The sequence below is a fragment of the Pseudopipra pipra genome, chromosome 1 (assembly GCF_036250125.1).
Source record: "Pseudopipra pipra isolate bDixPip1 chromosome 1, bDixPip1.hap1, whole genome shotgun sequence".
NCBI lineage: Eukaryota > Metazoa > Chordata > Aves > Passeriformes > Pipridae > Pseudopipra > Pseudopipra pipra.
Window position 1 is genome coordinate 102,628,624 of NC_087549.1, and position 23,944 is coordinate 102,652,567.

General features: G+C 40.4%; 1 protein-coding gene across 10 annotated transcripts in view; it reads left to right on the forward strand.

Annotated features, from left to right (window-relative positions):
* The window catches only part of HECW1 (HECT, C2 and WW domain containing E3 ubiquitin protein ligase 1), a 261,005-nt gene that overhangs the window by 117,280 nt on the left and 119,781 nt on the right, over window positions 1-23,944 (forward strand). For all 10 annotated transcript variants that reach the window (XR_010433682.1, XM_064668439.1, XM_064668418.1 and 7 more), the window contains one exon: window positions 14,533-14,627. Coding sequence is in view for 9 of the 10 variants with exons in the window: in XM_064668439.1 (XP_064524509.1) it covers window positions 14,533-14,627 (95 nt within the window). In the remaining variant the exon portion in view is untranslated. The remainder of the gene's footprint in view (window positions 1-14,532; window positions 14,628-23,944) is intronic.

Consider the following 23,944-nt stretch of genomic DNA (forward strand, 5'->3'; position numbering starts at 1 on the left):
ATGAGCTTTGCTTTGCAGGAGAGAATACTATTCTCCTGTCACTGAAGAACAGCCACCTTGTTATGAAAACTGGCTTATGGAAGGACTAGCAATAACTCGTATTCTTCTCTCCTTGGGCTGGATTGCCAGAAGTATAATTTTTATCATCTTACAGAGGAGGAAATTAAGTTGTGAAAGAGTGAGACTACTACAGTTAAGTCAGCGGAAGAGGTTCGAATAGAGCCCAGGTTTCCTGGTGTCAGAGCATTTCATGTGAATGTTCAGCTTGTTTCTGCCAGAGACGGCAAAGTGGTGACCCAGGTTCTGCAGGGCACTTGAAATCTTCATGTCTGCCTCAGGCACAGGAAGCTGACATCTGTCCTAAGGATTGCAAGGAAAAGACAGATCATTTTCCTTTTTCAGTGTTGCAGCATTTAGTGTTTCCTGTCTGTCACGTGTGTGTGTGACTGCAGCAATTTCAGCTTGGATGGGCTTGAGCAAGCTGGGAGTTATTGGTGTCAGGATGGCAGCTCTGAAGGCTTGCAAATGTCAGCCCCCACAGATGAAGTGAACATCTGCAGCTGGCACTGTTGGGACCCCTTCACCTTCACCAGCAGTGAAATGCAAAGTCAGAGAGCATGTGCCAGACACCTTCTGGTGGTGGATGTACTGGTGTCTGTATACAATTTTATAATCAATAGGAACCAACAGCGATTTGAAGACCATTTTTTGCAATCTCCCAATGTACTTCTTGATGTATTTTGCTAGAGATTAAACCTTCTACACACCGCAGTATCTTGTCTAGGCTGCCTAGGATTCTTTGTCCCCTTGCTTGTTTAAATTTGGTAATTCCGTTCCTTGTTATTTCACTAATGTCACAAGATAGTAATTTTTTTAACGTGCACAAAATGCAACAGCTGTTTCATAGTAATTTTTTCCCCACACTTCCATATTTTTATTGCACTTGAAAACAAATACACTCATCCAATGCGCTCAGCGTTAGATTCACTGGTCTCTATTACAGTCAGGATATTTTATCTTGCCCTTTAACTTAATATAACCTATTTGTAGCCCCTTCTTTTTACTCATATTAGGCGAGATACTTTTAGAATTGTTGGGTTTTAAAAAGTCACATTTCATTTTGCGATTACAGCAATTTTCTTCCCTAATTATTAGATTGCAAATAAAGGGTGAACAGAAGTTGGTATTTTAGAAAAGGAAAAAAAAAGTTGTTGAAATAGGAGATTGCAGAGGGAGCTTTAAATTGAGAAGTAATAACAAGTATAATACCTCTTTCCTTGCAGCCTTTTGATCTTTTCCTTCTTCGTAACTTGTGCTTTGGCTTATGAATTCCCAGGGAAATTAACAATAGGCACCTTAGCAGTGGCACCTGATCAAAATGCCCTTGTGAAAAGGAGTTTTCTGAATGGATGAGCAGCCACATGTGAGCCATCTCAAGACAAAATATAACAAATCATTCACTGTGTAGTGGCTTAATCAAATGCAACCAAGTTACTTACTTTCTGCTTCTACTGTTGAAGTTGTACAGTGAATCACAAAAGTCTCATAGTATGCTTCTCATAGAAGATGACTTTGTGGGTAAGCTTTAGAAGAGCCAGTGTTTGATGGGTCTATCTCCTCTTTGTATAAGAGACCAGAGAGGCTCAGTGCTGTGTTCCAACAACACATACAGTTGTGGATCCAACTACAGTTAAAAGCAGAAGTCAAATTAATTGTTTCTGCTAAGACTAATTTTTCTAATGAGAAGGTTTTTCCTTCTCTCACTGATCTTTAGAAAGTATCAGACAGGGTTCAGACCTACCTCTGACAAGGTACAGCCTTAATTTTCATTCTAGTGTGAACCTTTCTCAGTTGATTCAGATCCTGAGCTGTCTAGAGCCTGGACACAACTTGACATCATCTCTGTGGACAGAACTGCCTGTGAACTGCTTTCCTGAAAAGGACCAAGCATATGCCTTATACATAGCTTGCTTTTGTGCATAGTCTGTATACTTTGCTAGCAAAGGCATCAAACTGACCGGTTTTTGCCAACTAGGGTCATGGTTCACAAGGCTCTGGGAGAACCAAAGGACGTAAGCACACTTTCACTTTGGTGATCTCTCACCAAATAGAAGGAAGACAGGCCTTGTAAAGCAAAGCATTTGTAAGGCTAAAAGGAGAGGGGAGTTAAAAAACCAGCTCAGCAGCATAGCTGGCATGCAGCTTTTATTCAAGGCTTATGGTTCTGAGTGGGTGAACTCAATTAATTATAGATGTTTCAGCTGTGTAAACAGGAGAACTGCTCTGTGTTGTGAAGACACACAAGTCCTTTTCTTCTGTTTAATTAATGCTTACAAGACCTATCCAGGTAAGTCTTTGGTGTACTAAGAAAAACCTCAAAGAACACTGTTTTTTAGAACAACTAAATTTTGATTGTTGGGTAATTACAGTGTAAGAGTGTTCATCTCACCCTTGTATTTAATAGTGTAACAGGTATTTAATGCTAGAATTACATATTGTTCTCTGCTGATCATTTCCTTTCTATAAAGAAGGGAAAAAATAATGTGGTAAAGAATAAAATGTTTTCAAGATGATAATGTGAAGCCAGGAACTGATGTGCCAAAGATCTCAAGCTCCACTGCACTGTTACTGTGCTGTGACTGTCTTTTGCCTTTAGTAGAGTTACAGAGCCAAAACACAGGTGCAACTGTCCTCGTTTTCTCCTCATACTGTGTAGACCTGTTAGGTGACATGCAAATTAGACCAAATAATCCTCAGATGCAGGAAGAGGTGTGTGCCTTTCCTTGGGTTACTCCCTTGTATATTTTCCTTGCCTTTAATGCCACAGCCTCAAATACTGGCCTTCATTTTGGTCTTCCCAGATTTTGAAAATTATTCTCTTCCAAAATTGTCTGCAAATAGCTCCACTCTGAGGTAGAGTCCAGAAAGAAAAGAATATGAATTGTCATACTTGCCATCACATCATTCTTGGTACATATAAACTACTACCCCTTGTCTAAGAGAGTCTGACCACATCTCTTCTTGTTCTTTTCTGTGAGCTCTTACTTCAATCAAAATTAACATTTTGCCAACTTGTTTTACTTGTATTAGGGTGTTTGTACTATGACAGCAATGAACAGTCTTTGTTTTATGATTTTGCATGATGCATAATTCTCTTAATCACTCAAAATTATTTTTTTAATTTGATGATTAGAAGTAGCAGCAGCAAACAATAACGTGCTTAGTGTAGTGGGTAACTGAAACCATTGGAGCACTAGGAAGCTGCTTCTACAAGCATTTTGAATGTTCGCTCCACCATCTTATTAAATTAACCATTTTTTGCTTTGTTGTCATGGAAATACTAGGCTAAAAATATATTTAAATATGAGTAGAGACAGGGAGTGTTGTGCATACTGAAGTACGATAAGGGTATTAAAATAGAAAAGCAGCCCTTTTATGGTATTGTGAATAATAGTGCTAAGCTCTTGGCTTCTCTTTTACAAGTGCAAAGGATTTTTTTCTGGGTAACATTGACATCTTGTTGCTCAAGGACTCAGTTGCTAGACTCCATTCGTGTACTCCGTGGCACATGCTTGACTGACTAAAATAGCTCCCAATCAGAGTGAACACTGAGTTTTAATATTGCATGGTCTGGCAGCTGAATTTTGCTCTAAAGCAATTGTTAAGCGTTCTTATAGTGACTGAGAAGATGTTAGATGTTAGAAAATGTGAATAGATAGGGCTTCTGACTGTCAGAGTTGGCAGACTAACAAGAGAAAGGATGTAACATGTAAGAGGAGCTGGGGAAATGGTGAGCACCACAATGGTTTGTTTCCACACTAATGTTTTTAAAGATCACTTTCTTGGGGAAAAAGTGAAATACTGACTCAAGGGAATGTTCTGTTTCTAATGTGAAATTTGGTTGTGCTTATAAGACATGTGATTAAAGACCAGCTCAGCAAGTGCTGAAGCAGGTGTCTTGAATTAAACTGCTACCAATGTAAATGGAAACATGAATCCTCCCTGATTTCCTCCCTAATTGACCAGGTTTGGAGTTGAAAGGTGTCCCTTTTCATGCTTTCTTCTCCTTTCACAAAGGAGGCACCAGGTAAAGTTATGGCTTATGCCTTCCTAAATACTAAATATTGATCATAAAGCTGATTTTTCTGTTTCTATAAATCCAAAGGTCCACCCATGTTTTGAGATCAAGGAGAATAAAAACATGTGATGGAGAGGTCTGTGTTTGAGGCACTTGGCTTCTGAAGTTCGTGCATTATCTCTTGCTCAAAGCTGTGCCTGAAGGCATAATCCAGTCATATGTATTTAATTAAGACTTTAAACTACTCTTGCCCTGATAAAAGCAAAGAGCTGATGGTTCAAAGACATCTGCTCTAAGAGACAGTTAACTTGAGGCAGACATAATACCTGGAAGCCTAAAGGATATGTTGTGATAGGGACAATTGATAAAAGCTTGATTCTTCTGGGACAACCCAGTGGCTGTATAGCACAGTGAAGAGAGGACAGGGATCTCCAGCTCTGCCTGTCCCTTTTCTTCTGAGGATCTGTGTGTTATTGTATAGTTTTGAGTTTACACCTTTCTCTGTCATCTCTGAGTTGCCTTCACAATGCCTGTGCTGATATTCAGAATAAAGCTCAGGGGTGTCAGTGTTTCTGTATATTTATTTTCTGTCTGTCTATGTAGTGGTTTAATATATATTGGTGTAATTGAGAATAAGGTTAGACACTATATCTCCAGTTCAAATTATTTTCCTGAATATGCCAGTGACTCTACTGTAGCTAAGGGACCACTAATACAGTGAAACAGATGGCTTTCTGCATGTGAGGCAGAAAGGGCTCGTTTCCAGTGCAGTGGTGGATGCGTAGGAATTTTTTCTCTACTATTCAATTTTGATAAAGAAATGTTGAGTCCATTGTAAGCAAGATGATGAGCCATTTTAAAACAAAATAGTTATTTAAAAACTTAGTCTGTTGTAATCATTGCATTTCAGAAGTAATTTTAGGTCATCTCCCTCATAAATAGATGAACCATGTGTTTGGTTTTGCCTGCAATGTTGATTTCCATGCACTGTACACAAGTGCTGAGGATCAGAGAGCAAACTTTAGGCATGTTTTTCAGTTATTATGGACACAACTATCACACAGTTAAAAATGCTTTGATGATTGCAAGTTTTTCTCAGATAAATTGCTTGCTTGCTAATGCTCATGGTGAAAAACTCATCGTTAAGCTGATTTACATAAAAACATTAGACCACCCGTAGGCTCTGGAATTTCATTAAAGTCTCAATCTTAGTGCAGCCCTTGTAATTTGCTGTTTGCAATGACTAAAATGTCTCTCTCAAACAGCTCTTCCTTGTCGTGATGAAAAACAGGTAAGTTGTTACAATCCCACCCATTCCCAACTTTTATTCATCCAGATTGGTGCCTATCAGTCATTTCTTTACAGCAGTTCATAAAGGCAGAGCAGATAGATATCACAGTTGGGGTTGACTGTAAATGAACAGATAAAATTCTTGCCTGGGCTGAATCCTGCTGTCTTTATGAATATGGAAGAAATAGTTCTGTTGGTTAAAATGGGAGGAGAGATGACTCAGTGCCAGCAATGGTAAGGTTGAGTCCTTGTCCTTCCCTATCCCCAGACTCCCACCTACCCCTCATCTGAAGATAATTTTAGGAGGAAGTTATTATTGTCAAGGATGTGAGCTGTCTGAGCAACCCAAATTTCAAGTCCGTTACTCATGTTATACAATAAAATTTAGGAAGTGGGGTAATAGTTGGAGGACATATGCCAGCACAAACTGCAGGTTCTGGTCCTAGCTACAAAAGGGCTAGAACACCTTTTTATTAAAGACATTTAGTGTCTTTAACTGCTGTCTGGATACTGACATCCTTCCACTGACCTTTCCTGTGATGAGTATCTGTGGAAGCTTTGCCTCATTCCACCTGCCTTGCCCCTACTTGTCAATCTAAATGCCAGACTTGCTGGGCACTTTGATGGTACAGTTCCGTGTCCCCGATAAACTGTACTATCACAAAGGCCAGTGGATGGCTTCAGATTTTAATGTGTTCCAACTCCTGTCTGTCTGGTGAAAATTTTAGCAGCCAGACTACCTTAAATCCCATTGCCATCTCCCTGCGGTTGCCTAATTGGGAGCCTGAACACAAGAGCCCCCATACATGCATAGTGTTCGTACTGTGAAGGCAGGTGGCAGTGTTCATTTGTTGTAGCCAGACTGAAACAGTGCTCTGCTACCTGCTCTCCCAAAATCCTTCTCTACTCAAGCCTACGACCACCACAAATCACAGGGGTTTTTTCTTCACCATCTTACCTGATTTCGTTCTGACTACTCTTTCCCCACCCAATGCTCCTAATCCCCCCTGCTGCTTCCATCTCTTCCTTCAATGGGGGCAAATTGGCAGTGGATTCATATTCTCATCTTCCATGCCACTTGGCACAGTGGGGAGATGTCCAGGGATACAGTCCTCCTGCTTCCAGACATGGGACAGCCACGAAGAGCTTGGATCTGTGTTGCAGAAAAAGCCTATCCTATTGCCAGTCTGGAATGTGCTCAGCATAGCTAGGATTTCCTGGGCATTTAGATGGTAAAACCAAAGATCTCACAAATGAGCATATCAAACTGAATTTTTTGGAGAGGCTTATAAGTTAGATGAATTTTAATGTACTTCTACAGGAACACCTGGAGATATATGCTTAGTATAGTATATTGAGTTGGGGGGTAAAAGGAAAGCTCTTCAGAAATCTTTCATGTGTAAAAACCCAATGGTTTTCCCTTAACCTCACCTACAAATTTCTGGATAAAATTTTCTTGCTGTGCATCTCTGTAGATATGACGCAGACATTCAACATGCAAAATGTTATTCCAAATATACGTATCTTTGAAAATGTATAAGCATCTGAAAGCAAGGTTTTTAATGAAAAATTTCATCAACCTTAGTGATCGGCAATGCTAGATGTGCTGCCTGTAAAGAGGAATATATAAAAGTGCCTGAATGTATAAGCACACATCCATTCCAGCTGCTACCAATTCTTTAGTAATGAGTCTTGCCAATAGGACAGTTTTTATGAGGGTAGCCCATAAGCAACAGCCTATTGAAATTAGATCTATATGTTGTTCCTGAATAGCAGTTTACAGAGCCACTTTGTTGTACCTGTCCTGCTGTAGAAACTCCTAGATACCTCTATTTTCATAAGGCAAAAATGGTGTGATTTTGCCTGCCTTATGGTCAGGAGCCTACACCTGAAAAATTTCGTGTGCAGTCATGGGTGAGCAGATGGTTGTCACTTCGTATGAACAGCAGAGTAATAGATGTGGATTATACAAAGCTAGAATCAAAAATCAATGGAGTATGGAGCCTACAACACTGAGGGCTCAAACAAATTAAATTAGGACAGAGGAGAGACTGGACCACTGAATATGGAGATTTGTTACTACACATTATTTATTAGTGTACTAATTTACTGTACTACTCTTGTTGTGGTTGGAGGCAGATAGCTGCTGAATCAAATTATCAAACAAAGGAAGTAAAAGTGAAAGTCAATAGTGGAGAGTATCCGCAGATCACAAATAACAACAGAACAAAAAATCAATGATACAATAAATGATAATAATAATCTCTCCTGTTATAAAGGAGGTAACTCCAGCCCTCAATGTGCAACCCTTGGGAAGCAACATCTTCTCAAGATTAAAAAAAAATACTAGGATCATCTGATCTGTTGTTCACACATCAGTTACAGCTACAAATACCAAAATGCGTTATTGGTGAAGAGTTAAGGTTATTTGAATTAAGGTTCTAACTGTGCATTTCTGTATCTTGGCAAGTTTGCTTTTTTTTGGTTAAGTTGAATCTTGATTAGAAATTTTCTGAGTATTCTACTACTTATTTTTGAGCTATTGCAGTTTCCATGCAAATGTTTGTGCCTGAAATTATTGATATGTACTGGTCAGCCTTAAATCTTGCTCTGGCTACTTTTTTGTTTCTTGTCAGGAAGTATTATAACTATCTGAAAGGCAAGACTTTAAAATCTCAAATCTCACAATTTCTCCAAAGAAGTGTTATGTGTTTGTGCACTTTTTAGAACAGGGCAAGGAAAAAGTCATCAGAAAATTGGAAGAAATTCTGCAACAGGAATTAAAGAAGCACATCTGTTTAGGCCTTGTTTGGTTTTTAAACTGTTAATTGTCTAAAAACTGAGGCGCTTATGGAAAACTGTAGGTGGTTGTGATGCTAAACAAATACTGTGAGGGAAAGAGTAACAAAGTCAAACCTGAAGAAGAAAGAAAAAAAGTGCCCCCTCAGTAAGACCTCTAGGAAGCATGGAGCATAATGTATGAGCTGTATCAGCAGCTACCTGTGAAACCCCATGTCTCACTGAGGGGGCACTTTTTTCTTTCTTCTTCAGATTTACTTTCTTACTCTTTCCCTGTCTGCCTTTCCTTGTCTTATTTCCTTTTCCCTGCTTTCTTCTCATTTAGTCTTGTTCAGACAGTCTTAGCCTCTCTGCCCTCTCCCCTGTCTCACTCTGTGCAGTGATTCTGTTATAATCTCAGTCCTCTCCTCCCCTCCAGGACATTGCTTACTCACTTCCAGTACTGTAACACCTCATATAAACTGCCTTTAATTTCCCTCTGTTTTAGCTTTCCATTGTTATTCCTTGTCCTGTTTTTTTCCCCGTATGCTTCTCCCAGTTTCCGCATTGTATTCAAACAGTTCTCCCATTTATTGATTCATTGTTTTCACTTTGACACGTTGTATCTCCTCTTCCAGAGATTACCGTGGCTACTTTAGTTCAAGACAGTCCTACAGCATCATACGTTTGTTTGTTCCACTTCTGGCTTCTCTCTAGGGAAAGCTTTATGACTCGTAACTTAATTGCTTTGCTGTCTGATTTGGTTCACTTGGTTCCCACCTACTTACCAGAGACAGCTACCTTTTCATTACTGGTTTTGACACCTCTCATTTTTTATGCACAATGTTTGCCCAAAAGAGCAACAACAGCTCTTTTAGTAATAGATTGAATTGATCACAAATGACTCAGTTTTTAACACTGGCCTTACTTCCCTGAGAGGTTTTTTCAGCACTGAGAAATGCTTAGCTAATGCCTAGTCACCTCAGCTATTTAATTGAAACAAAAAGTATCATGGGAGTAAATCACAACAAGCTTGTGGAAGTGCCCCAGGTATATCACACACTCCTGTCAAACACCAGTGATGCTTCCTGCCTCGCCCAAAGAATATAACTTAGCTTTCCTTGAAATACTCATTAGTATGTTCTGGGGTTTTTTTTTAGCTTAACAAAGGAAACTGTAATCCTGGTAGAGTGCTTTTTTTTATATTTAAAAGAATAAATCCACCTTTATGGATGTCAGCTAAGCCTCTGACATCAGATTGACCTTAGAAAGCAAGGAACATAAGATTACAAGAGTAAGTGAACTTTTGGGAAGACATTTAGGACAGTTTTGACAACTCTGAAGGAATGAGGAAGATGACTAGGAATGGAATTATTTTAGAGGGAAAGGTTATCAAATAAACCAGCAGGACTAGTAACTGACAGGAGAGTGGCTGGATGATGAGTACTAGGACATCTCTTGGAGACTTTAAACTTTCGATACCTCCAGATGCAATTCATCATCAGACCTTACTAGATTTTATCTCCTCTCGCTTCTGTTTAGTAGAGTATTTTCAGTGGGTGATTGCAGAGGCAGCATAAACTATTACCAAGAAGAATAATGTTCGGTTGGTAAATTAATTTTCCAATTAATTGCAAAACTGATTTCGTAACTGAGATAACTCAGGGCTCTGATAGAGAAATAATTTTTGTGAAATGATTTTTTTTTTCTTATGAGAGGGATGAAGCTTCATGGCAAAGTTTCTCTGGTAAAAGTTAAACTTCTCAGTGCTTTCCTCTGAATGAGGAGTGGTCTCTGTGGTGTGCAGGGATGAACTACATCCTGGCTCCTCTCCATGAACCTCCCTCCTATGTAGCCCACAGAGGTGCTTGCGGGCCATGGTGCAAGGAGTGAAACAGAATCACCCCACACACACACCACGTTGCTTGATTCTGATTATCCTGACTTGCCCTGCCTTGGGGCCCTTCCTTTGGGGCAGTTGTATTTTCTGCACCTGTGACAGTTATGGTGGTGGATCTGAGCATGCAGCTGGGGACTTTTATTTATACAGATACGGCGGAAGGCTGTAACACAGCCGTGGTAAAATGGTGTCATAGTTTAACTCCAGCCAGCAACCAATCCCCATGCAGCTGCTCACTCACTCCCCCACCAGTTGGACTGGGGAGAGAATCAGCAGGGTAAAAGCTGGAAAATTCATGGGTTGAGATAAAGACAGTTTAATAGGGAAAGCAAAAGCTATGCACACAATCAAAGCAAAACAATAAATCATTCACCACTTCCCATGAGCAGGCAGGTGTTCAACCATTTCCAGGAGAGTATGACCCCATCACTTGCAATGGCTGCTTGGGAAGACAAATGTCATCACTCCAAATGTCCCACCCTTTTGTCCTTTTCACCCCTACTTTATATACTGAGCATGATGTCATATGGTGTGGAATATCCCTTTGGTTAGTTGGATTCACTTGTGGCAGATGTGTTTCCTCACAGTTTTCTATGCGCCGCCAATCTTCTCACCAGCGTGGCAGTATGAAAAGCAAAAAAGGCCTTGGCTCTGTGTAAGCACTGCTCAGGAATAACAATAACATCTCTGTATTGTCATCACTTTGTTCAGCACAAATTGAAAACACAGCTCCATAGTAGCCACTGTGAAGAAAATTAACTCTATTCCAGCCAAAAGCAGCACAAGTCAAGATACCAAGCCTGGTGTAAAGGGATTACAATGCTGTTCTGTTCTTGATCCATGAAAATTGCTGAGTAGAGTGGTAGTTGTCAATGGGCATGAGTATTTCTGAGCATCTTTAGACATCTCATCTCTTGGAAGATTTACCAGTCTCACTACCACTTTTGCTAATTGAAAGAAGAATTTAACCTCATTACTTCCTGACCTTAACATCATAACTTCGTTATGGGATCCAGTGAGCTGCTACTCGTAACTAGAGATGAAAATAACAATGGCACACATTTCTTTATAACTGGGGATTAAATGGACAACACCTGCTCCTGACCTGTGTACTCTGCCATGTAGCAAGGGCATCAGGACAGAGTTAAATGGTCTCCTTTATTCCAGGACAAGCTAATATACACGACTACAATGCAAACATCTTTGTAAAGACATATTATTCACAAATGCCAGCTGGATAATGTTCAGGTTAATTTATATCACTGCCTCGCTTATACTTCCAGTGTCTTCTGTTCATCTGCAGAGGCAGTGGTACCAAGCCAGCAAATGTCTGCATCTGTTTTGAAAATGTCTCAGAGGTGATTCAAGAATGCAAGAGAATCTTCAGATAGATTAAAATGTTAGGACTCTGTGGCAGTGAAAAACATTGCACTGACAATGTTATTTGGAAAGAATGGCTCCTGGCCAAAAAATGCCCAACTAGGTCTTTTTTGCACATAAAGAAACTGTATATAATTTTGCAAGATTTATATTTGTTAAAGTTTTGTTTCTCCATTGAAAATGGACATTTTCCTAGTATTTTCAGTCTGAAAATGATATGAGCAAAAAGGAGAGGGAGGAACCCAGAAAATGTTCTTCCTCTGATGCCTCTAGTGCAACTTCTCAACCTGCGAAGGCCTCCATAAGACTTTTTGCTCTCAGATCTGTTTTCTGAATGAAACCTTTGATGTTCATTAATTACCACCTCAACTACTACCTGATGAATGGCTCCACCTCTACCACTGTTTTGGATTCAGTGTGACACTTGCCTCATTCTGAGTTGCTTTTTTGCCAGTTGGCACCTGTATGAAGGCAGTTTGGTTGCAAATTTAATTAGAAATAGTAATCGTGTGAAACTGAGAGGAACTTTCAATACCCACAGGGTTCTTTCCAAATATGTATTCAGTCATCTTAGTAATCCTTTGTCCTTGAAAGTAGTACTAATATCCAGATTAACTACATATGGATATATTATTTTCTCCTTGTGTTCTCTCTGTCTAATACTTTTAGTTTAATTAAATGGATTCTTTTAAACCGTAGTTTCCCAGTGTATGTGGTAACTGATTTCCTACTTGTCAACCTAAGACAAAATTTCTTGCTGTGGGGTCTGAACATTGTCATGCAGGCTAGTACCTGAAGTTATATTTTATTAGCTACACAAGTTAATAAAAAAAAAAAAAACAAAAAACAAAAAACAAAGTGTCTTTTTCTTTTAGCTCTCAATGTTCCATGCAAACTGTAGCTAAAAATCTCCAAGGGAGAGGAAAATTAAGATTTGAATAATTGGTGAGAACTGCATGTTTTAGCTATTGTGATACCCTCAGCTTTTGCTGTCCTCTCAGCAAGTAAATGAGTTAGCTGCTGAGCTGTTAAAAGTCCTGTAGAGAAAATTACAATGTGAAAATTCAATCTGGACTTGCAGTTTTTCAGTCCCACGGGCTCATCTAGCTTTTTTTGCTGCTAAAAGGAAACAACTGCTGCTCCCAGGTGCAACAATAGGGTTGCTTGCTCAGCTGCACTGACACCTCAAGCAAGTCTCTTGAATTTGCAGAATTGGGGCCTAGTTGTGAATTAAACCCCAGGATGGGCCCCACAGCCCCTCATGGAGGTGCTGAAGGACTCTGCAGCCTGCTCCAGTTCTTATGGAATGCTGTGAGGTAAATGAAACACATGTACACGTCTGTGCATATAGGGGGAGATGTATGTATTTTCACCGTGTGAGCAGAAATGTGCACCTGGTCATCTGAGGAGCAAGCTGTGGGGATGAAAAATACGTCAGCAGATGAACTACTCTGGCACTGTGCTTGACACCACTTGGCTGTGCGTTCCTGCAGGGCTCCTCAGGGAGCAGCACTAAGAACTCACCTGAAAGCGAGTGGTGCTCCAGTTACTTGGGAACTTAAGCTCTTTGCTTTTCATCTCCCAAGTCACATATGAAAGTCGGGAAGGCTTTGCACTTCTAAAATTATTTTGTCTTTCAAAAAAATCAGGATTTCTTTTTCATCTTGTATCCCTGTGTATGTGTAGGCATCAGAGTAAGTGACTCAGGCCTGCATTTTTGAGAGCTTCCACCACTTTTCACATCTCCAAGTTTTGCTTCCACTTGGAGCACTGCATGGCTGTTTCTTGGATCTAGCAAACAGCAGATCACAGCACCATAATTTGTGGCCAAAGTCTCAGCTCTTAATATTGCATAATCTTTTGTCACAGCTGCAGTGATTTAGCTTATATTGTTACTGGTGTTAAAACTGCAATACAATTTTTATATTAAAATACATAGCTGGCATTTCTTTATTATTTTCCTACATAGGCTCTGTAGTTGCAGTGAATATTGTTGTGGCTCTGCAGGCAAAGGCTGGTGTTTTCCTTGGGCTTCAGCAGCAGCTGCAAAGCAGGTGTTAAGGAAAAACTTGATTAGGAAGAGCACCTTCAAGTATTTTATGGAACAGATGAAAATTTCCATGGCATTTTCTGGTTAAAACTAGAAAATGTGAATGCTGCTTTTATTTAAACAGGTGTTTTTCAGGTCTGAGGAACATACCTGTTACATATATAAGAGTGGATAATTGCTGCCAGCAGGCAGGCCAGGATGTGCACCAGGAGGTCACCGGTTCCAGGGAAGAAGGGGAGCAGGATCATGGCAAATACTAGCAATTCACGTCTGTTTGTAGTTACAGTCCGACAGAAAAGCTGGATGAAACTGTCTTTCGTTCTTGTAGCACACAAGAAAGGGGGTTGTGAGGGGCTGATTAGCAAGAAGCTATTTTCACTTATATGCCTTGATACAGTTATTGGAATGAGTTTCCCTCACTTAATATTATTTATTTGAATGTCAATGCCCAAAATCATGATCTTTCCTGTGTTCCTCACCTAATCTAAATCTCTGGAAGTCAGTGGAAATACACTGAGTCAGGGTCTGGTGATCCTCTGCCGTTTCTGAAAAATGCTTTAATGTTGTAACTGACAGAGCAGTTAATCTGTGGAGATCTATGTCCTTGCCCTGACCAAGGCCAGAATGTATTGGCGCAGTGAAACCTGTCAGCGAGCAACTATGCAATCTCATTGTCCTAAAAAAGTTTCCCAATTTCTTAGCACATTAGTGTTTAGTGTGTCTAACAACGACGGTTTATCTGTTCCTACTTTTTTTCTTCCTAATGTAGCTAAAAGAGTCTACTCAGGTGCTCTAAGGTCTGTCTGTCATAACTGCTGCTCAGAAGAGGTTTGGGTTTGAACTATTTTAAATCACAGGAACCAAACTCTAAATTTCACTCTGGCAAAGGGGAAGATCAGAGGCAGGAGATATCTTGTCGTGCCAGACAGACAGAATGAACCATTCCAAATCTTAACTGCTTGCCAGTCTTATGCCTGTGAGCTGCAACTGATCACACAGCTTCTCCCTGGCAATTCTTCTAATCTTAAATAATCCATTTCTTGTTTTTTTTTTTAGCTGAAACAAAGATCTGCTTCAAGTACTACCATGGTGTGAGTGGGGCCCTACGAGCCACAACTCCAAGTGTCACAGTGAAAAACAATGCAGCTCCTGTAAGTTATGCTGACATTTTATTTTTTTCATGTATGTTCCCTGTTTTTCACTGTGCTCTGCCTTGCTTTCCCTGCCTGCTTTGTATACTTTTTTATCAAAACTGAATGTAAGATTTGCTCTGCAGTGTACTGTGGTACAGAGAAATGTGTAGTCTTTCAATGAAGATGTGGGTTTCTACACCAGGAGAATGCAGATTCAGATCTAAGTATGTCGCAGATAAGCTCTCTGATCTGAGGCAAGTCCCACATCCTAGCTGCATCCTCTTCTGTAAAGTTACCTTCTGTCTGCTGGGTGTTGTGAGGTTTGCATGATACATGATACTTCTAGAGGATTTGGGATCCTTAGGTGGTAAATATGATAAGTGTCCAGAAAAATTTTCCTGTTTTAAGGTGCTTTTTTCAAAATCAAGCCACGAGCATTCTCACAGCAGTGTCCCTGAGTTCCAGGAGCAGCCACACTGTGACACGCTCCCATCAGTGGTAAGAAGCGGGCACCCAGGACCCAATCTATCAAAACACTGGACATCTTTTTTGACAGATTGAGGCTTCTTTGAGAGAAATTTTGATTTGCTAAAGCTTAGCAAAGCTCTGTGGCTCAAATGGATCTAAAAAGCTGTATATCTTGCCTGGTGTTGGAAAATTTCATCACCTGAGAGTGAAACATTTTTTAGAAGCCTGCAGAGAGACTTGATGACCTCCAAAGCTTGTCTGGCCTTGCTGACAGCATTTCACTGCCTGCCAGGCTTGGCAGAGACCTGCATGAGCTGAGGAGTTGTAGTCCAACCAGCATAAGAAAAGGATGACCTCAGATATTGTTTAGTCTGGAAGATGATTTCAGGAAAGAACTATCTTGCCTGTGGGTGTATTTAGATTTCAGTGGACATCACTGAAGCTTAAATTTTTAACTTCTATTTTGGTGTGGGTTTTTTGTTGTTGTTGCTTTGTTTGCTGCTGGTGGTGGTTTTTTGGATGGTTGGTTGGCTGGTTTTTTGTTTTAGGATTTTTTTAATCTTAATATTTCTAGAACTGAAAAGTCTCCCATACTGTGTATTGGCAGCATCTGGTTCCACCAGGGCTAGGAAGGATTAGTTTCTTCACCATTGAGCCATGAGAAGACTTTGGTGTTTTCTCTTTGCCTTCTTTGGATGCACACAATAGCTGCAAACTGGATGCTGGGTAGGGGCTGCTGGCACGTCCTTTAGGAATAAAAGGCACTCATGTCTTGTGCCTGTCTGATGTGCTCACAGTGAAGCCATTCATCAGTTTTAGAGCCTGGAGAGTTTCCTTCAGCTGTCTTCAGAGGAATATTATGATCTGACCTTGGATATCTTCATCGTGTGGGATGCTGAAAAAGTTCTTTTTAGCCTGTATTGAGTCATGTATTGTTGACTCAGGGCTTGCTGTTAATTTCCCAGTAGTTATTAATTTGGGAAGACAGTCTATGCCACTGATTTAGTCCCAGTCTTCTCTGAAAGGTAAGCCAGCCAACCAACGCAATAAATACCAGTAGGTTAGAGATTGGAATAATTTTTTTTGCTTTATTCACATCCATGTCTTAGACCTGAGTGGGAACAACTTAAGCAAATTTTTCAAGTCTAGTATGGAAGGGTTACTCTTTTGTTATTAAGTATCAGCGGTATGTATGGAGCTAGTAGAGGAATGTCTGAGGACCTGTGCCTTTGTCATATGCAAATATGTAATCTCTCCAAGTTCTTCAGTTGAGGCCTTTACATACGTATGTCTAGGGAAATAAAGCAACCATTCCCTTGCAGCTGAGCAAGACTCGTGTTTAAAAAAAAAATCCTCTTCATGCAGTACTCATGGTCTTCCATAGAAATCAGATGAGAACCACCTATTATGACCTTTAGTTGAGTATACTGTGTATGACTGAAAAATAAAATGCAATTAAAAGTGGTATCAGATAACAGTTTTCTGTTTGAGGGCCAAACCAGTGTCCTTGGAAATAGCATTCTTTTTCTATCATCTTCTAATTTTCCCTGCCTTTCTGGATTGCAAAATAGCTGGTGTGGTTTTTTGCAGACCAGAGAGGCCAGCAGTGTTGTAGGTGCAGCATCTTTTTCTCTGTTGTTTTGCTGCATGACTTATTTTGTGCATTGTAAGGCAAACATGAAGACAACAAAAGAAAGGAATGGCAACAAAGGTTATGCAGTATGAACCTGGATGGACCCTTCTGTATGAGTGCAGAGAGGTGGGAGAAAGTGTTATAGATTTGAAAACTCCTTTAGAGAAAAATATTGGGCTGATTCCTGCCTGTGTGAAGGCTTTCAGCTAAGTGTGATCCTCCAAACTCCAGTCCCAGCTGACACCATCAGATGGCTTTCTCCATCTGGCTCTCTGCAGTACATGCCCAATGCTTACTAAAGTATTTGAATGTTTAACAGCACCCTGTACCATTGGCAAGTGGTGTTACTCTTACTGCACAGATGGGGAAGGAGATAACAAGGGATACGCCCAGGCCTAACCTTTTCTTGGTTCTTGCTGCTGAGGCTTGGGTTACACAGTGCAAAGTGCAGAGATTACCTTTAGAACTGTACTCACCTTTTGGCTGTGATTTCACTAATTTCAGTAATGAACTTTTGGTTTTTGGTGGAAGGAGAGAGGGAGAAAGTGTTCAAGAAATCCCAAAATTAACTTCTATATCCATTTTAAAGCATATTTTTTCTAGATACTGACTTGGAGCAATGATCAGAAAACTGTTGCCCAAAAGAACCAGCAGATACTCTAGTTTGTATTTTGCTATGCTCATCCATCTTCAGAGAGTTTTTCTATCTATAGCTTTTCTTATCCATCTTGCTGGGTCCCTTCCCATCTCTCTTCAGTGCCTTCACAGTGAAGTATACTGAGGGGGGCAGCCCCATCTCTTTTTTTTTTCCATATGTCTTGCATCATAATCTGAGCACAACTGAGTAGGGAAGAAGTACTTTGTTTTATTTTCCCCTATTCTTCTGTATGATCAGTTAAGGGCCGTGATAGTCTAGTGCCATACCCATAGCTCATCTGAGGTCCCTGACACTTCTTATCCTAGTGAGACTTGGCACACAGGGCCCTTCTTGATGGAATAGAATGCATCAAATTCCTCAGCTGTTTTCATTGCTCCAGTGATTCAGAGCAATGCCTCAGTCTCCCAGGCATGTCATTTACAGTACCAGCAAAAGCCATGGTCTTCCAACTGCTGTGGGCTGGATGGAGAGAGGGGCTCTGCTGCTCAGAAGAAACTGTCTTCAGATCCTGGGACAGGTTTCTGCACATCCTGTCTGCTGGAAGAAGGGATCCTGTGTTCTGTGCTTAGAAATTTACCCTGTATTGCAGTCAGTAGGAGTGAGGGACCCAAGTGTGTTAGAAAAAATAATTTTGCTGGGAGAAAATCTCATTAGGGATCCTGCTGTGGATGTAGAGGCTCAAGTTTTTTGAAAAGATGATTGCCTTGAACCAAAGAGAGTTTTGCCATTGTAGTGACAGCATCACAAATTCACTTTGAGCTTAGGCTGTCCGCAGGGGAACAGAGGGAACGAGGCTTTGTGTATTTGACACAAGCAAACCTTTTCGTTTGGCACAGCTTAGGAAAAAGATCCAGAGCAGGTGTCCTTTGAGAAGCAACATTTGGGGACAGATGCCCTTCTGGGGACAGTGTTTTTCACTGTTAGCACAAATTTATCTGCAGCTGATGCCAGAGCCACCCAAGTGGGTTCTGTGTGAGCCTCTGAGCGTGTGGCACCTCCTGCGGCAGGGACAGCAGCTGGCATGTGGGCGGCTTGGTGTGTGTCCTGTCCTGCCTGTCAACCAGACCCGAAAACACTGAAAACCAGCAGTATCCTAACTCTGCAAATTAAAACCACCACAACAACAAAACACTCCATTGTCTGTCTGACTGCAGTTTGCTGCAATTGGAAAGGGAAAAGAAGCCTGAAGTGGTCATGCTGGGGGCTGTAAGCGGTTGCCATTCTTGTTCACGCGCTGCTGAGACCGTCTTTAACTGGCAGTTGAAAGGAATCCTGCTTCCAAAGGGGAAAAAAAGTTGCTGTGTTAGTTGGATGTCTTTGTATAGCACCAGTGGTGCTTTAGGCTGAGTAGCATCTAGCGTTTCTTGTCTTATGAATGTTCTGCTCCATTTGAGTTTATTTCCTTATGCTGTAACCCAGTTATTAGAGCTGCCTTGCCTGCTGATTAGGATGCCCTGCAGTTCGTTTGTTGGTGAAAAGTCCTGTCACATTTTATCGCCTGTGAATCATCAAGCTTGAATATCTGGGAACGAAGGGCTGTGCGCTTTGGCCAATTCATACATGGCAGGAGTGTAAATGTGAATTTGGGGCAGCAGATAGGCCTGGGGTAATGGCAGTAAAATAGAGCACCTGCAATTCTGGAGGGGAAAAACAATGAAAACAAACATCCTGGGTGGCTTCCTTTTTTCTGGACTAGTAGAAAGCAGTGCTTGTGCGCAGGAGTTTATACTACTAAAGCATAAACATTACCATGGCATGGATGAACAAACAGTTTTCTGAGTAGAAAAGGACATTTTTACAACATCTGGAATGTTCCTCTATTTGTTACTCTTCATTTATTTATAATGTTGTCACCACTGATTCATCCTTACATCAGACATTGTTGTAGGAAAAAATACATGTTACAGCAATTAATTCTAGCAATAGAAAAGTGTTATCCAGCTAATATGAAAATGATTTAACCTGAATGTGGTTTACTTGCAGTAAAATAAAGCTGGCATGAGAACAGCATGCAGAGTGAAGAAGAACCTTTTCCCCTAAGAGTTTATAGCCTAAAAAGATAAATTGGATACATCACAATTAAAAGACAGTAAGTGGAGAATCAATGCTTTAGCCTCAGGACAAATGTCTTCACTAAATTGGGAGCATTCACACACTGTGTATTTGATGCAAAGAACCTCAGCTGATTGAACCTCTGGAGCTTTCATGCCATAGTTCCTGTCTCATAGATCATGGTGGCACTCATCAAATACACTTAGCATCATGGGGAAGGCTATGTAAATTGGAGCTAATTATTGAAAGAGACCTTCTCTGTGTTGTGTTTTTTGTGGAAGTGCTGCCTCAGCTGGGTTTCCCATGTCAGGAATTAGTGCTTGATAAGCTGCTGCCATTTGATGGTGACTGATCATTCCTGAGGACTTCCTGCTATAAATATTTGCATTATGTTCTGTCACGTCAGAGCGTGGGCTGCCAAGGAGTGAAGCATTGATAGTGAAGCATTCTGCCTCATTTCGATGTATGTGCTGCAAGATGGGATTTTATGAGAGTGTGCATCTCTCAATTCTATCTTGAAGGCTGGATTTAAAAAATCTCATCTGTATCTTCTTTTTCACTTCATGACTGATTCTGTGATAGGTGAGTTTTAAAACTGTCCTTGTTTCTGGGACATTGCTACAGAATACATTGTAACAGTCTGATTTAGAGAGCGCAGGAATAATTGTACTTCAAGAAATAGCGAATAAAGAGGGAGCAGAAGATTCTAGAGGCTTCTGCACTGTTCAGCAACTGAGGTTAAAAAAAAGAGTTTATGGAAAACACAACATCAGGCTGCTGCAATTAATCACAGCAAAGAATGCAAACCAGGTACATCTTTAACAAGTGGTGTACCTTGGAAGGCTCAGCATTTCCAGGGAGGGAAGCAGCACTTCTCTGGAAGATATGGGTATGTTTAGGTGACTGAGTATTTGTCATGAGTGAGATAGAGAATCCCCTTTCCTTATCTTGAGATGAGAGGTAGCCAGGCCTCCCTCAGCTGCAGCTGCCTTCAAATACAAGGCAAGGAACAGCATTGTTTAGTACCACCTATATTCTATCCATCCCTGTATATGTCTCCCTCTATTACCTGCAAAGGAGATTATGTCATTTAGGAATGAAAAAAATCAAGCCAAAATGAGCAGGGGAAATGACTGGAAAATACTCACTCACCTGGAAGGAAGCGTAGATTCCAGCAGTCAAATACGAAGTGCTCTCTGCCAGGATACAGAGTTAAAGGGCACCTCACAAAATATGTATCCTAAAAAACAATTGCTGAAAGAGAGTGGATTCCACTGATTACGCATTTGAGATGAATGATGATAGTAGCTGATCCATAAACTGTGGATGGAAAGTGACCTGTGTAGGCTTCTCATCTTTTGGAAATATCTGCCCATTTTTTGTTTTCTCCTGCTGTGGGATTTCTTTCACAATAGCAGCAGTGCTGTCCACTACATGCCTGCCTTATGTGCTCATGTTGCCACTGGTGTAGGCTAACATCATGAAGTGGTATAACATGAGCACATGAGCCTTTGAATTTAAAGAAACTTTTACACTGACCGAGGAGTTGCTTCACCATTTTAACAGAAAGTTATGGATGTCATTTGTTTTCTTTAAGCATTCAAGGAGCAATTTGGTTGTTGTGTACAAAAGAAAATTATGGTATCCAGAGTTAAGAAGGTGTCATAGCTCACAGGAAGCTCATCAGAGTTAGAACAAAGAAGTTTAGTAGTACCTCTTAGTAGGGAATTGGCAAAGATTTTATGTGCATAGGAAACTTTAGCACTTTCACGTTACAAAGTCCTGTCTGCATTCATTGTACATTTGTTTTGAAATGTTCTAGAGAATGGATCCACTAGCCACTACAGGAGCTACAGCTAATATGCACTAAGAGGGAAAGGCGGATTTCCTGGCAGAATTTGATCCCCCAGTACAAAATACAAGGGAATTATTTTTGGTGTGCACAACAACCCTCAGCACATTTCTTACAGCTGAAAAATGTCCTTAATTAAGTTTTTCACTTCCATATTGCATCATTATAAAACCATGGTAGTGTTTTATAGCTTGATTTGGTGATCCTCAGTTTATGTTCAAGCATACTTACTCCCATGAGCAGCCTCTTAATACTCGTGCAGTTGAGCCCTTAGTTCAGTGTAATTACATTTTTGGTTATGCTCTTCTATATCCTAATTATCACTGATTCAAAGAATTTGAAGGTTAATGACACGTCCAAATTAATTCTTATTGCCACCTCAGTAACACTGACACTTTTTCAGTATCCAGTTATATAAAGACTATTGTATTTACACTGCAATTACCCTGTCATGTAGCAAGCACTCCATTTATATGAATTAGTGGAGTTGGAAAGCATAACCAGGGTGTAATTGGTCCTCTGACTGCAGCATAACTATAGTCACTGTATTATAAATAATAAACTTTTCCTTCCTTTTATTTCCTCTACTCACATATTTAATTGGGATGGTTGAGATTTTCTTTAAATACTAAGAAAACTCGTTTGCAATGAAACACTGTTCTGAGTGCAGTCCAGTAATGTTTGCATTTACAGTCCTGATTCAGTAAAGGTGCAGAGCATGTGCTGAAACTCCGCTGACTTTACTGGAAATGTTTGATTATTTTCTTTCAAGTTGACAGAATCTTTCAAAACAGAATAGACTTGGCAAGTAGGGTCACTTGCATTTTCATTATGACAGATTCCAGATATGTCAATAGCTAAAGTAAGAAATTATCCAGGTCCATGCTCCTGGTGGCTTTTTTCCCTATCTTAATATTGACTTTTCAGCTTAGTGTGGTTGAAACTCCTATCGCCACCCATTCATAGATTTAGACTCTTTATGAGAGGTAGGTGTTCATAATTTATTATCCAACAAGCACAAATTGAGCAGGGGAGGTACAATCAATTTTCTTTGTGAACACCAGCATTGATTTCCTGAGCAGCAGCCTACAACTCCCAACATATAGGTATGTGCATTTTTATTGTTCCAACCCGTGAGGAATGTCTCTGCTTTCCAGCACACAGCTGTTAACATTTTAAATGTTACTTAATTTTACAGTCTTCATAATTTCCTGATCTGTCCGTACGAAAGACGGAGGTGTAGTGTATTTGATCATCATAATGGAATTTCAAGTGCAAGTACCTAAAATTAGGCTTGGCATCAAAAATCAGAGTGGATTGGAAAAGACTTGATGCAAGAAATGCACCCAAAATACTCTTCAGTGTTTTTTCTGCATAAATCCTCTGGCATATTTCACACACATCTTCAAGGACTGCACATCTAGGGGAGAAGGGAAAAGAGCAGCTTGTGTGGTGCAAATGCAGTGCAGGGCAAGGGGTCAGCGCAGACCAGCACAGCATTTCCCTGGAATGCAGTCCTTGTCACTGAGGAGGATGTTCAGCACACTGGCCCTGCCACTCTGAAACAATCAGCACTGAGCACTGTGTCAGGCAGCAATTCTGCACATATTGCTGAGGCATTGGCAGCCACTGCTTTTTTGCATCCTGTGACAAATCCAGGTAATATATGAGAGCATGCAAGAACCTATATATCAGATATATCCCTGGCAGAGTACCAGGCACTTGAAGCATGGAAAGGCTGTGTGCCTGTACAGGCAGTGTGGCTGGGGCAGGTGTCCTGTTCAGTGCACTGAAGAGTGGAATGTGAGTGATCTGACCTGGAAGTTGTGGAGGTCCTGATACTGTCATCTTTAGTCCTCTTTTACCAGTGCAGACATGCTTAAATTTCTAGTAGCTTCACACATGATGCATTGCTGTAGGCATAGCTGCAGTGGATTTAAACAGGAAAGAGGTAACATTTTAAAAAAGTTGGCATCTTTTAAATTATGAAGCAAAATAATTCTGTAAGTGCTCATCCATCAGGTTTTTTCCTATTCTGGTAGTCTCAATGTGCAGTTCTGCAGATTTAAAGCAGAGTGGAACAGAACAAAAACCAGGGTTAATGCTACCATTTGCAGTTTCTATTAAAATGTTGTCAATGTCTTGCCCTCTCATGGACTCTAATTAAGCAGCACTAATTGTGGAGCTGCTGAGCCATCCCTAGGTGTCACTGGCCACAGTCTAATCGCCACTTTGCAGGTCAGTTGCATCAATTTTGGGCTTCTCCCTGTTGCCCTAGTTTCTTTGCACATACTGTTTCAAAGAAAACACTTGGGTCAAATTTAACCTTACTGGGCATCTGATCCTGTATGAACTCTTAAATGTAGATTTGGAGTGGTTTAATTAGCAGACTTGCAGTGCAGCACAGAATTGAACTGAAGAAATAAAAAGCATAACAGATGCGAACTGGAGTGATTTTTATCTCAGCAACATCAAGACGACCATTACACAACCCATTTATTTGTTAATGGGTTCAATACGTGTCTGGTATTTCCTAGCTACTTTTGCTTTCTGAATGTCTCTTTTTACAGTCACATAATAGCCACAGTAATATCTGCACATCATATTACTCCCTTCTGTGGTTTAGTAAATTATGGAGAGATCAGCAACTGTTCAGCACATTGCCCTAGTAT